General features: G+C 34.8%; 2 protein-coding genes across 2 annotated transcripts; both read left to right on the forward strand.

Annotated features, from left to right (window-relative positions):
• Nucleotides 1–3,870: 3,870 nt before the first annotated feature.
• Nucleotides 3,871–7,233, forward strand: LOC113740432 (mitochondrial phosphate carrier protein 3, mitochondrial). Its single transcript, XM_027268058.2, has 6 exons — nucleotides 3,871–4,386; nucleotides 4,909–5,270; nucleotides 5,366–5,409; nucleotides 6,316–6,530; nucleotides 6,636–6,760; nucleotides 6,940–7,233. The coding sequence occupies exons 1-6, from the start codon at nucleotides 4,057–4,059 to the stop codon at nucleotides 6,986–6,988; spliced, it is 1,125 nt and encodes a 374-aa protein (XP_027123859.1). The 5' UTR covers nucleotides 3,871–4,056; the 3' UTR covers nucleotides 6,989–7,233.
• A 2,043-nt stretch (nucleotides 7,234–9,276) lies between these two features.
• On the forward strand, nucleotides 9,277–13,040 carry LOC113739441 (mitochondrial phosphate carrier protein 3, mitochondrial). Its single transcript, XM_027266655.2, has 6 exons — nucleotides 9,277–9,853; nucleotides 10,707–11,068; nucleotides 11,187–11,230; nucleotides 12,060–12,274; nucleotides 12,367–12,491; nucleotides 12,682–13,040. Exons 1-6 carry the CDS (start codon nucleotides 9,524–9,526, stop codon nucleotides 12,725–12,727), a joined length of 1,122 nt encoding a protein of 373 aa, XP_027122456.1. The 5' UTR covers nucleotides 9,277–9,523; the 3' UTR covers nucleotides 12,728–13,040.
• The last annotated feature ends 777 nt before the right edge of the window (nucleotides 13,041–13,817 follow it).

Consider the following 13,817-nt stretch of genomic DNA (forward strand, 5'->3'; position numbering starts at 1 on the left):
AATGGTTATCTTTCTTTCTTTCTCATCCTACCATTAAATGTGAAGTATACCACATGCAAGTTAGTTCTAGCTAATTTTAGGCATTAATTACTTACTGATTAATGCTACATTAACAATAATGTTAGATGACCTGATTTCAAGGTCGTGTTTGTCTGTGCAGTGATACTGGTAAGCAAGTTAATGAAGCATTCTCTTTGTATGGATTGCTGGGATTGCTCCATTTCCAAACTGGTGCACTGTGGTTTGGAAAAACTCTCACATTATTGTTTATATTAAATCCAAAACTTGAGATCGAAATCCTACAGATGTAAGACCGAATCCTTTTGCTTTTTATATTATGGACAAGTTACAAATATGAAGCAAAAGATTCAGATCAGAATAAAAGAAAAGGTATGAAGCAAAAGATTATGGAACGATTTGACATTAAAAAAAAATGCAGGCATCTTCATACTGTGAGAAATGAGATTGAAAAAAAAAAGATTATTTAGCAATTTTATATTCTTTTTTGTTGCTTGAATGCTGCAAACAAGGGAAATCCCAAGTCAACAAACTAGTAGTACTTCATTAATATTACGGCTCAAATTAATTGTTCTAGGCTGGGCCAAGTTTTTTTTATAAGCCTCTATCTATAACGGGTATAATAATTACTCCCTCCGTCCCACTTTGTTAGTCTTGTTTTCCTTTTTCGTCCGTCCCAAATTGTAGTCCACTTTCCCATTAAGAAATGTAGTAATCTTTCAAATTGTCTAAAATACCCTTATTAAATATCTTGTTATTAATACATTGTTATTAAATGCTAACCCACTACATTGAATACATTGAGTTTTTCCAATACATTGAATACATTGACTACATTGATTAGCATAAGGGTATTTTAGGAAATTATTAATCTAAATTTATGTTTCCAACCAAATTAATTACACTTTCTTAATCTGTGTGAAAAAAAGACCAAGACTAAGAAAACGGGACGGAGGGAGTATGTTCTAGATGGGTATAAATGGTACCTACTTTTTGCTGTGACATCCCCTCAGGCCCTCACCAAACCTTTTCTATTATTTTCTTTTCTTAATTTGCCAATTGATAATTTAAGACGGGCCAAGTGACAATTTCCACTCTCCTTTGTCATTTTTGTGATGCAAATTGATTTATTCTGCACAAGATATTAAACCTTTTGCATCTTATTTTATGATTTTTTTTTTTTACCTTCCACGATCTTATATTGTCTCGACATCGGAATTATGTAACCCTTTAGTTAAACAGTTGAAAAAGTAATTAGATAAAAAAGTAACACCAAAGATAATGACTTGCTAATAAACAATGGGTTTACAAGCAAGCCAATAAACATAGAGATAAACTACCGATTAGTGAACTCCATAAAAGCTAACAGCCTCTTGGGCTGTTAGTAAAAGTTTTGGTGAGGGTCGGAGGTCAAGGATTCAACCCTTGCCTCTCACCTTGCCACTTAATTGTGACTTCCTTCTACTGAAAAATCCCTCCGGCTCCCCCTTCTCTTAAATTAGATTAGAGTAGAGTAGGTTATACAAATGTTATCATTGCGAAAAAAAAAGGAACTCCATAAAAAACCAGCAGACAAATTTTGGAGAACATTTTCATTTATTAGAGGATCCGGTAGCTAAATAATCCCAAGTTTTTTGAATTTAGCATTGGATCAATCTTGGCCCAAGTGTTTCAACCAAGGCTCCATCAAACGCAATTGGACTGATATGATGACCATAAGTTATCTCTATAGCTGACATTTGGGCCGTAGGCATGCCCAATATGGCAGCACTCTCCTCAAAGTAGTTGGAGTATGTATCTGAACTGTGTGGGTTTGTGACTGGTTTTATGGTCCATTGGAGGAGGAAAGTTTAGTGTATCTTCTGTTAGCGCTTTCCTGGCGAAACCGTGCTTACCTTCTTGGAAGCTTTTGACTATTCTTTTGGTCAAAGCCGTCGTGTTTAGCAAGAAAGTGCCTTGCCTTGCACGGCAGTAATTGTTTACTTTTTCCCATTGGGGAGTAGGCGGGATTAATATGTTTATTATAATATATTAGCTAGAATGCATGGCAATTAATTACAACTTGTTTTTCAAAATTTGCACATGTAACACACATTAATCTCCCTTATCCTTGCTTTAATGTATATGTTATCAGCGTAGGAAAGATTAATTATTGAATAAAATGAGAATAATTTGAGTACTGGGTATGTTTGGATGGCAAACTAAAAGGAAAAAAAATTTTTTTTTTTGCCGTAGCATAGAGGTATAAACTGTATTTCAATCACCTCTTTTTTTTTTATGTATATTTTTAACCACTTTTCCATTTCATATGCTAACACATCATATCACAAAAACGCGAAAGTCAAATCTTTCCACATAATTTCAATCCTTTAATTGTAAAGTTCTTTTTGGTCCAAATTGAAAATTCAAAGACCACCAAAAATATAGGTTCATTTTATTTTTGGTCCTTTGAAATAATAAATGAATGCAAAGTGCAGTTCCCTTTAAATAGTTTTATTAAGTACATTAGTTTACTACCCATATTGAACAAAGATAGTGAGTTATTACAAATATAATAGTAGAATTACTAGGATACCCAATATATATAATCTCTCAATAAATAAATTACCTAAAAAATAATGCATATAATTTTGAAGGTTTTAGCTAATAGGTGCTCGATAAGCACTTGATAAAAAAGGGAATTCAGGTGTTACTTTGTCGCAAAATTTGAGTTAATTATTAGGAGAAGTATCTAAAGGTGCAATAAATATTGATATGTGCATGTATTCGCATAATAAGTTGGGGTAATTTAGGTTCACTAGTAACATTCAAAAAAAAAAATATTTTTTCAAATTCAAAGTAATGGAGACAATAATGGTTGTAGAAAATCCTCAAAACAAAAGGAGCAGAGCAAAACAAAAAAAAATTCATGTAGAAACGTGTGAAATGTTTGGAAAGAACAGGGGCCTTGGTCATCTTCTTTTTTTTTTTTTTTTTCTTCTGGAAAGGGAACCTTGGTCGTCTTAGAATATTCAAAAGTTGATCAAGCACGTACAAATTGAACGAGGAAGCCAATCCACAACGGTCCACCTATAAACCGCGCGAACCTTAGGTACCGTTTGGAATTAACGGAAATAAACGGGAAAGAAATGAGAGTAAAGGACAGTAGGTTTTATCCATCTTGGTTTAGAATAAATATATTTCCATATATAAAGTATGAGGAAGGAGTTTGGTGTTAAAATTTTGTGCCATTTTATAGTTGTTTTAATTTTATCTTCACAAGAGTAAAGATTTACTAAAGATAGCTAACTTAAAATTTTAGTAACTTCTAACAATTTCTACTTTCAATAACATTTATTATTTTATTTGTTTGCCAAAAACAATAACAACTTCTTTATTTTTGCAAAAAAAAATCTAATAATTTTCATTGGCTTTAGTAAAAACAACTTAATTGTTTATCAATTTGCACACTCATAGAGTGTGTTTTTTCCAAAGTAGAAAGAAAAGAAAGTAAATATTTGATGTGTTATTTGGATTGAGGAAGGAAAAATTCAATGATCACGTAAATTGAGAAGATTCAAAAAAAGAATGTTTAAAAAAAATTAATTGTTTCATTTAAGTTGATTCCTTTTTGCTCCATTCCTCCCACTTTTGGAATGAATTTTTTTTTTTAAAAAGGAAAAAACTAGACCCACTCCCTACCTAACCTTTCCTTTCCCTCCTTGAAACATAACGTAAACAAGAAAATTTTAAATCCTTCCAATTCCACTCCTTTCCTTTCCTCCATTCCTTCAATCCAAACGGTGCCTTAGAACACCCAACCAATGCCGTATTTCATCTTCCCATCTTCTAGGCTGCTTCCTTCCATCTCCAACTCTCCCGGACAGCCCTTCTTATTCTTAGCATGTCTCTCAGTTCTATCACCAATATCAATATATACAAACCATTCCATTTCCTTTAACTTCCACAAGAAAGCACCAAAAGAAAAGGTTCCAAGCAATTATAATTATAACACTCGATACTACAATTCGGTTACAGAGCTGACTGCATTCAGTAGCAATGGCTGTTTCAGAGATGTTTCAAGGGGCGTCTTTGATCCCATCTTTTCTTTATTCTCCTTCTTCATTGTCATCGAGGGGATTGATTGATGGGGAGAGCTCTTTTCTGATGTCTAGTGCTTCATTTTCGCCCTCCAATGTTTCATCAGCAGCAGGAAATAAAGAGATTGTTAAGAGAGAATTTGTGATTCCAGCGCCTAATGAGCCCGCTGAAAAGATTAAGATGTTTTCACCGGCTTATTATGCTGCTTGCGGGGTTGCTGGAGCGATTAGTACTGGGCCAACTCATTCGGCTGTCACCCCTATTGATCTGGTCAAGTGTAATATGCAGGTAAATCACTTAATAGATGATGATGATGATGCATTGTTCCCACCGCCCCCCCCCCCCCCTTTGGCTTATGTCTCAGGCTCTATTTGTGTTGGAATCAATATAATACCGTATCCGTGAAAGAAATGCGACAAAGGAAATGTTGTTAGAGCATTTAGATTAGCAGTAAGTTCAGGTTTTAAGATCTTGGTTCTTTATTGTATATGATGACAAATTGTTAATTTCTATGGTGGGTCAAAAAGAAAAGTTTAGATGCATAACTAGAAGTTTCATACTGAGAAAAATATGTAGGTAAATCATATAATTCCTTTGGCAGTTTGGCCTATTCGTTGATCCACTTATTGTTTGAATTTGTAATAAGATGCATTAGATATAATAGTTTTGTCTATTGGAAGAAGAAGTCATGGTATGTCACCAGAGATCAGCCAGAAGACATCAGGCATTATGCATACTAAATATTTATTGTTCTTCTATAAAGCTAATGGTGTAGTAATTGAATTAACTTGATAATCCTTATGTATTCAGATTGACCCTGCAAAGTACAAGGGCATTACTTCTGGTTTCAGTGTTTTGCTCAAGGAGCAAGGCGTAAGAGGACTTTCTAGGGGTTGGGTACCAACCCTGCTTGGTTATAGTGCTCAGGGAGCTTGCAAGTATGGATTCTATGAATTCTTTAAGAAATACTACTCTGATATTGCTGGTCCTGAGTATGCAGCCAAGTATAAGACTTTGATCTACCTCGCTGGCTCTGCATCCGCTGAATTCATTGCTGTTGTTGCCCTTTGTCCCTTCGAAGCAGTTAAGGTTCGTGTCCAGACTCAACCTGGATTCGCCAGAGGCATATCAGATGGACTTCCCAAGTTTATCAAGGCTGAAGGTCCACTTGGGTAAGGTTTTCATTGCATGTCAAGTAGTTGATACAGTTTCTTATTCTGCTGATACATTCTAAAGCCATTCTTATATATAATTTATATTTTTCCAGGCTTTACAAGGGGCTTGTTCCTCTATGGGGACGACAAATTCCATGTAAGCTTCCATGTCTATTTTCTTTCGCTATCTTTACATCTTAATTCTCAAAGTGTTATTCTTGGTCATTTGCCTATTCTGTCATGGACATGCTTTGCCAATTTACAGCTCTAGCTTTCTGATTTTCTCAATGACATCATTGAATAATTTTTAGATCATCTCCAATTGCTTTTGTAATAGTCTTTCAGTCTTAACTTCAATTAGAGTTTTCAGTAGTGACTCACAAATGCAGGCTATTTATTCAATCACAAAATACTAGGCAATCTATTTTCCTGATAGTATATTGAGCAACAAGTATAATTAGCTTGAAGCTGCCGTGTGCAGAAACTAGTTTCTTCTGCAACATCTTCAGTTACCGCGTGTCCCCTGCACAGACTTGAGGTTACAGATTACCTGCTTTTCAAGTCGATCCCAATTTTGAAAATGAAACGTTAGACTCATTAAAAAACACACGTACATTAACTGCATTATCATGTTTTTTTTTTTGTATTTGCAAACCATGGTTATCCTCAGAAAAGGGCAATTTCATATACTATCACTATAAAAAATTTTTTAAGCTCCATGTTATGATGCGATATGTACACTTGATAATGTAGACTTTAGGTGTTGCAACGCATTTCCAGTTGAGTGATTTACTTTGGGAACTTAATCATAGGTTTAGATGAAAGAGTCGGTATACATCTATCCGTTACACGGAAAATCCTTCTCTGCTACTCTCTAGTTTTCTGAAAATAAGCAAATGAACAATGAGGTTTGGATATCAACAAGCAACTTTTGTAAAAATTATTCTGCTAAAAACACACATCTTTTTCCATTCCTTCTTACTTGGTAGTTACTTTCTAGATATACTCTCAGAAAAATTGGTAGCCTTGTATTTGCCAAATAACCAGAATGATATCTTTGCAGACACAATGATGAAGTTTGGATCTTTCGAGACCATTGTGGAACTTGTGTACAAGTATGCCGTTCCAACTCCTAAAGAGCAGTGTAGCAAACCTTTTCAGCTTGGAGTTAGCTTTGCAGGTGGTTATGTCGCTGGCATTTTCTGTGCTCTTGTCTCACATCCTGCTGATAACCTGGTCTCTTTCCTCAACAACGCCAAGGGGGCGACCGTGGCTGATGTAAGTAAAGATATATAGCAGTATTACTTACTGCCCTTAGGTTGAAATTGTTATCCATCCTGTGTTATTTCTCATATGGTTTCTGCTACAATTTATTTGCTGCAGGCTGTAAAGAACCTAGGCTTGTGGGGTTTATTTACTCGAGGCCTTCCTCTTCGTATATTCATGATCGGTACCCTTACTGGAGGACAATGGGGATTGTATGATTCTTGCAAGGTTGCTCTTGGATTGTAAGTTACTCATTAACCTTTGCTTCTGGAGTCACTTGCATCTTATTATTGTTCTTCCTGTATATCCTTTTCAGCATTTGCATTTTCAAGTCATTAGTCCTTTTCATGAATTGATAAGATCTCTCTACTTGTGTTTTAGTTCTTTCTCTTGTAATGATATGTTGCTCTTCCTCCTGCAGACCAACTACCGGTGGTGCTGCTCCTCCTGCACCAGCAGCAAAAGCTTGAGGGATTCCCTGATGATCTGAGAACACAAGTTCCTTATCTCTGTAGTCAGACATTTTTTTGTAGGCCATTCTTTTTAGGGATAACATTCAAATTGAAAAGGTCAGAGCTGCCTTCCTGGTTGGCATTTGATCTTCTGGGATTTGTAATATCTTCAAAGACATCATTGTATTTGCTAAATCTGTAATAATATGAAAACTATGTAATAATAAGAGTAAACGTCGGAGAATAATTTTTTTTTTCGAGAATTTTCTTTCGAAGTAACCAATGTCTCGTACCAAAATCCCAAGCCAGTTGAAAACCTTTACATGTCCCAAAGTTCTGCTGTTACTAGGAGTGTGCAAAATTGAAAAATTTTGATTTATCGATTGAATTCGGAATTTTCAGAATCGGTAACTCGGAATTCGACATTGAAATCGGAATTTTCGATTTCAAATTATGTGAATTTGGTTCGAATTCAGTAATGGAGTTTTTGAAATCAGAATTTATGATTTTAATTTTGTTTTATAATATATATTTATAGATATATTTATATATATAATAATATTTTTTATAATGTATGTAATATAAAATTTATATTATATAACAATATATCGAACAAAAAAAAGGGGAAAAAAGGTTTCGAATTCGGTGAATTCGGAATTTATCGAATTCGAATTGAATTCGGAACTGGTGAATTCGAAATCGAATTCGATCAGTAATTCTATGTCAAATTTTCAAAAAATTTCGAATTCGAACTTTCGAATTACTGAATTCGAATTTGTTATACCCCACTAGCTGTTAGGCTGGCCGCCGGCCCAACTATTTCAACTATGCCTCATTTGATAAGACTGAAATATGATGTTTGAAGTTTGAAAGTGTTGAATTAATATTAATAAAATTATGCTCCATTTAGTTGACAACTAATAGAAATATAGCACTAAATTAAAATATCGCACAAATATTATATTTTTATCTTTTATTAAATTGAAACATTGCTCCATCTATTATCAAGCATGTTGAATTCAAAATACTCCAAGTGAATTAATTTTCAACCGTAAATAGAGAGTTATGAAACAGGCCCTAAGATTCCATGTACCATTTTTTAACTTTACATATTTGACGCAATAGCAGATCAACATTTTACTTCTTTGTACATAAAAGGCGTGTTATAGTTTGGTGTAGACTTTTTTTTTTTTTTTTTGGTCACTTTTTAAAAAGCCCCACTTTACTCTCACAACAAACTTAATTTTACATTTCTAATCTAATCACATAACCCTCCAGAAGCCTATATTAATTGTCAACCAACACAATCACAACTGAGTTTCACCTTCACTATTCAAATGCTTTTTTTATTTTTTTTTTGAGGAACTGTTCAAATGCATATTATTACCTGCATAACTACCAATCAACATTATAATCACGAAATTAATTTTAAAAACCTATTCAGAAAACAATTATGAATCAAGGGTTTTTTTTTCTTTTTTAATGAAACTGTATACTCAATTTTTTCATATAAAAAATAATTTGTTCTAGAATTGCACATACATTGAACAATAGGGTCTAAAAAAGAACTCAATTATAGAACTTGTCACACAAAGAAGTTCCATGCTCATTTTGTACAGACAAAGAAGTTCCGTAAGGTTTCCTGACTGACTCTGGTCCTTCGGGCTCGGGCTGCCGGTGGAAATGTTGCTAAATCTTATGTCAGCGCTTTAGTGGCTAAACCGTGTTGTCATACACAAGGAATTATTTTACAAAAAATTTATTTATTTGCATTATAATCATATTTTTAATATATTTTTTAAATATATTTTTATCTCACATATATTATATTATAAAAAATATTATAATAATTATTTTAAATAATTTTTCAAATAATCTCTTATCCCTGACATTTTGTAACATTTGTTATCGTGAATGGCATCCTGTCGAGAAGAATGTAAGTATAATCTAACTAATATTACTAAAAAAAAAATATTTTCTCCCAATTTAATTTTTTTTATTTGATTGGAATGATGGATAAATTTTTCAAAATGAAAAGAATTACTGGAGAAAAAATTGTTCTACAAAATCCTTCAAAAAGAAAAAGGAACAAAGGGGAAAAAAAAAATTCAGGGACAAAGAATGAAGACTTTGTGAAGAACACGGGGCGTCTGCAATCTTAAAATATTCAAAGGCTATTCAAACACAGGTCAACAAAAAAGAAAAGTCAAACTCAAATACGGAACGAGTGAGGAAGCCAACTCCCTAACGGCCCCTATAAACCGCGCGAACAGTGGACTGACACCCCTTACAATCCGCAACCAAAAAAAGGCCTTGTTTATTTCATCTTCCTCCCCTCTTCCCTCCCTCTCCAACTCTCCCGGACAGCCCTTCTTCTTTTTCTTGGGATTTCTCTCAATTCTATCACCAAATAAATCTACACAAATCACTCCACTTCCTTAAACTTCCCAAAAAAAAAAAAAAGAGTAAAAAGTAAGCCAAAAAACTGGTTTCAAGAAAGAATAACGCTTCAGTACTACTATTCGATTGCAGAGCTGACTGCATTCACTAGCAATGGCTGTTTCAGACAAGTTTCAAAGGGCATCTTTGATCCCATCTTTTGTTTATTCTCCTCCTTCGTTGTCGTCAAGGGGATTGATTGATGCGGAGAGCCCTTTTCTGATGTCTAGTGCTTCATTTTCGCACTCCAGTGTTTCATCATCAGCACGGAATGAAGGGATTGTGAAGAAAGATTTTGCGATTCCAGCGCCTAATGAGCCCACTGGAAAGATTAAGATGTTTTCGCCCGCTTATTATGCTGCTTGCACTGCAGGAGGAATTTTTAGTTGTGGGCTAACTCATATGGCTGTCACCCCTCTTGATCTGGTCAAGTGTAATATGCAGGTAAATCACTTCATTCATGACGATGCACTGTTTTATTTTTATTTTTTCATTCTCCTTTTCGGATTATCTGTTAGGCTCTATTTTGCTTTGGAATCAATGTAGTAAGGGTGTCCGTGAAAGAGATGCGAGATAAGGAATTTTATTAGATTTGGTAGAGAAATTATACTAAGCAGTAAGTTTAGACTATTAGATCTTGGTTCTTTATTGTAATTGTTATTGAATTTTATGCATTTTATTTTGTACTATATTAAGTGAGAAATATACTTGCGATATATTTACATTTATCTTGTATTTAGCTTTTTATCAATGATTCCAAAATGTAAGAGAAGAACTGAACTATCTTGAGCACCAAAAAAAAAAAAAGAGCCTTTTGGGGATTTCTTCATTTACCTTTCCCTTCCTTTGCTTAAGGTAATAGCTATCGTTACTTTGTTACTGCATTCTCAGTTCTACGTTTGTACATGATCAGAAGCAGTTGTTTTCTCTGCTGGAAAAAAATGATTAGATGCAAATATTGAAACAGAAATTTCATTGTTGTGCAAATATGTAGGTGAATCATTGTTATAGGAGTACTTCTAAAGCCATGCCATTTGCCTCTTTTGTGCTTCTAATTTGTGTGGCATAATCTTTAATCCACTTATTGTCTGAATTTGTAGTAAGATGCATTAGGTATCTTAGTATTATATATATATAAAAAGAAGGTATATTAGTGTTTGTTTTTTGGAAGAAACAGTGGTGGTATGTCACCAGGATTCAGCCATAAAACATCATGCAATTAATTAAATCTTTATTGTTCTTCTGTTAAGCTAATGGTGTAGTAATTGAATTAACTTGATAATCCTTATGTATTCAGATTGCCCCTGCAAAATACAAGGGCATTACTTCTGGTTTCGGTGTCTTGCTCAAGGAGCAAGGTGCAAGAGGTTTTTTTAGGGGTTGGGTGCCAACCCTGCTTGGTTATAGCGCTCAGGGAGCTTGCAAGTTTGGATTCTATGAATTCTTTAAGAAATACTACTCTGATATTGCCGGTCCTGAGTATGCAGCCAAGTATAAAACTTTGATCTACCTTGCTGGCTCCGCATCTGCTGAATTCATTGCTGATGTTGCCCTTTGTCCCTTCGAAGCAGTTAAGGTTCGTGTCCAGACTCAACCTGGATTCGCCAGAGGCATATCAGATGGACTTCCCAAGTTTATCAAGGCTGAAGGTCCACTTGGGTAAGGTTTTCGTTGCCATGTCAAGTAGTTAATGCAGTTTGTCATTCTCCTGATACAGTTGAAGGCCTCTTTTATGGATCATATAATGTTACTCATAGATAATTTATATTTTTTGCAGGCTTTACAAGGGGCTTGTTCCTCTATGGGGACGACAAATTCCATGTAAGCTTCCTTGTTTATACTCTTTCATTATTTTTATATCTTGAAGTGATATTCTTCGACATTGCCTATTCTGTCGTGGGCATGCTTTTGCCAGTTTAAAGCTTTAGTTCACTTTTTCTAATGAACTATGATCCATTTTACTCTGCGTCTTAACTTGTAGTAAGGTTTTTAGCATTCACAACTGCAAGCTATTTCCAATACAAGAATACTTCCCAGTCTATTTTGCTGATATTTTTCTGTAACAAGTATAATTAGCTTTTAGCATGAGGCTTTCATGTGCATGCCATAAACAGTTATCTTCTGTAACATCTTTATTTGCAAAAAATGTGTTCCCATGCAGAGACATGAGCTCGCTGATAACCTGCCTTTTAAGTTACGGTCAAATTTGACTTGAAATTGAGAGACTCAATTGACATACAAATTAACTGCATCATGTGTTTCTGTTTAATTTATGATCAAATTTTATCCTGAGAAAATGGCATTATATGAGCTTCCAGTAAAAATTCATTATTTAATCTCTACATTATGATACGATGTGTACATTCCTTGCATTGTAGAATTTGGGTGTTGAAATTGCGGTTGCACCATTTGCTATACAAACTTTATTCTTTGATTTTGATGACAGATTAAGTGTACATCTTTTAGTATAATGGAACTCCTACTCTAACATCTATGTAAGAACATTAAGTCCTATTCTGTGAGCTTGAGTATTGAGAAGCATTTCGCCCTGCATTACATAAATAGTCACTAGATATATCCCAGGCAAAGTTTGGTTCTTGATATAAATATCCAAGAAAGGTTGGCAATAATTGGAATGGTACTTTTGCAGACACAATGATGAAGTTTGCATCTTTTGAGACCATAGTGGAATCTTTGTACAAATATGCCATTCCAACTCCTAAAGAGCAGTGTAGCAAATCCCTACAGCTTGGAGTTAGCTTTGCTGGTGGTTATGTGGCTGGCATATTCTGCGCTATTGTGTCACATCCTGCTGATAACCTGGTCTCTTTCCTCAACAATGCCAAGGGGGCAACCGTGGGTGATGTAAGTAAAGATTATCACTATCCTTAAATCGAAATTGTTATTCTTCCCCTGCAATTTCTTATATCATTTCTGCTACAATTTATTTGCTGCAGGCTGTAAAGAACCTAGGCTTGTGGGGTTTGTTTACTCGTGGCCTTCCTCTACGTATAGTCATGATTGGTACCCTCACTGGAGCACAATGGGGAATCTATGATGCTTTCAAAGTTTTTGTTGGATTGTAAGTTCTCTACTTTTGCTTCTGGAGTCACTTGCACCCTTAATTTTCTCTTTCTGTATATCCATCCATTTTCAGCAGAACCATACACAAGTCATTGGTACTTCTCATTAATCTTTAACACGTGTGGTTGCATTTAATTTCTTTTTCTTATAATGATACGTTTCATGAAATGTTGCTGTTGCTCCTGCAGACCAACTACTGGTGGTGCTGCTCCTCCCGCACGAGCAAAAGCTTGAGGGATGACCTGATAATTTATGATCATAAGTTCCTTTGCTTTCTGTTTCAATCATTTTTTTGATAGGTCATTCTTTTTAGCAAAATCAGTTAAAAGGACGAAGTTACCTTCGAGGATGGCATATGATCCTGGTGGGCTGTGAAATCTGTTCAAGGCCTTTCATTATATTAGTTGCCATTCTCATAAGTTTTGTAGTTATAACTTTTTTTCCTGAGGACGAGCTTCAGTCACCCTCCAAACAACAGAAGGCTATACTTACAAGCAGTAAAGTTCAGTGTTTGCTATCAGTTATATAGATTTGATTTGACATTGCATTCATTTTCTCCTTGGAATGCCTAATGACTTAACATTCGACAGAATGAATTCCTCGATGTAGTATAATTTTGCTCGACACCATATGCAAGAACTCCCCAACTCAACTGTGGGTTTTTCAATGTCTCAACATTCTTGAGATGTCTAGGATTTGCTACTTTTAAAACATCCCCTCAATCATACTACATAAAAGTTCCCATGACTCAGTTGGACCACTCCCTACAATAGGCTCCACCCCACCCTACCCCACTCCTCGAGCAGAAGTAGAAATAAACTAGACTAGGTTAAATGTGCCGTTACGTAAACAAAAAAAAAAATACTACATAAAGGTGATTCTGCAAGCTTCTTCTATGTTACCCTTACAAGAGTTCAGTAATCCAACCATATAAAAAGTGTTCTGTTTTAGGTTTATCATCAGATATTTTAAACTGTTTTACTAGAGGACCATTTATGGATAACTATCAAAACATGACCCGACCCATCTACCCATTTTCAAAGCTTCTTTAACAAATTATTCATCAAATGTAGAACCAATTGTTATAAAAATAATTTTTACAAATAACTATACCTTTTGTTATACAAATAAAATGTGCCTTACTAGTATAATAAGGTAAAAAGTAGGGGTGACAATTTCTGACACGACCCGAAAACACGATACGAACTTAATACGAAATTAATGAGTTTGGGTTAAGGCTTCGGGGATTCGGGTTGAACCCAATGAACCCGAAAAAAAAAACAAGTCGATTTCGGGTCAACCCGTGATGATCTGATATGACCCG

This window comes from Coffea arabica, chromosome 4c (assembly GCF_036785885.1).
Source record: "Coffea arabica cultivar ET-39 chromosome 4c, Coffea Arabica ET-39 HiFi, whole genome shotgun sequence".
NCBI lineage: Eukaryota > Viridiplantae > Streptophyta > Magnoliopsida > Gentianales > Rubiaceae > Coffea > Coffea arabica.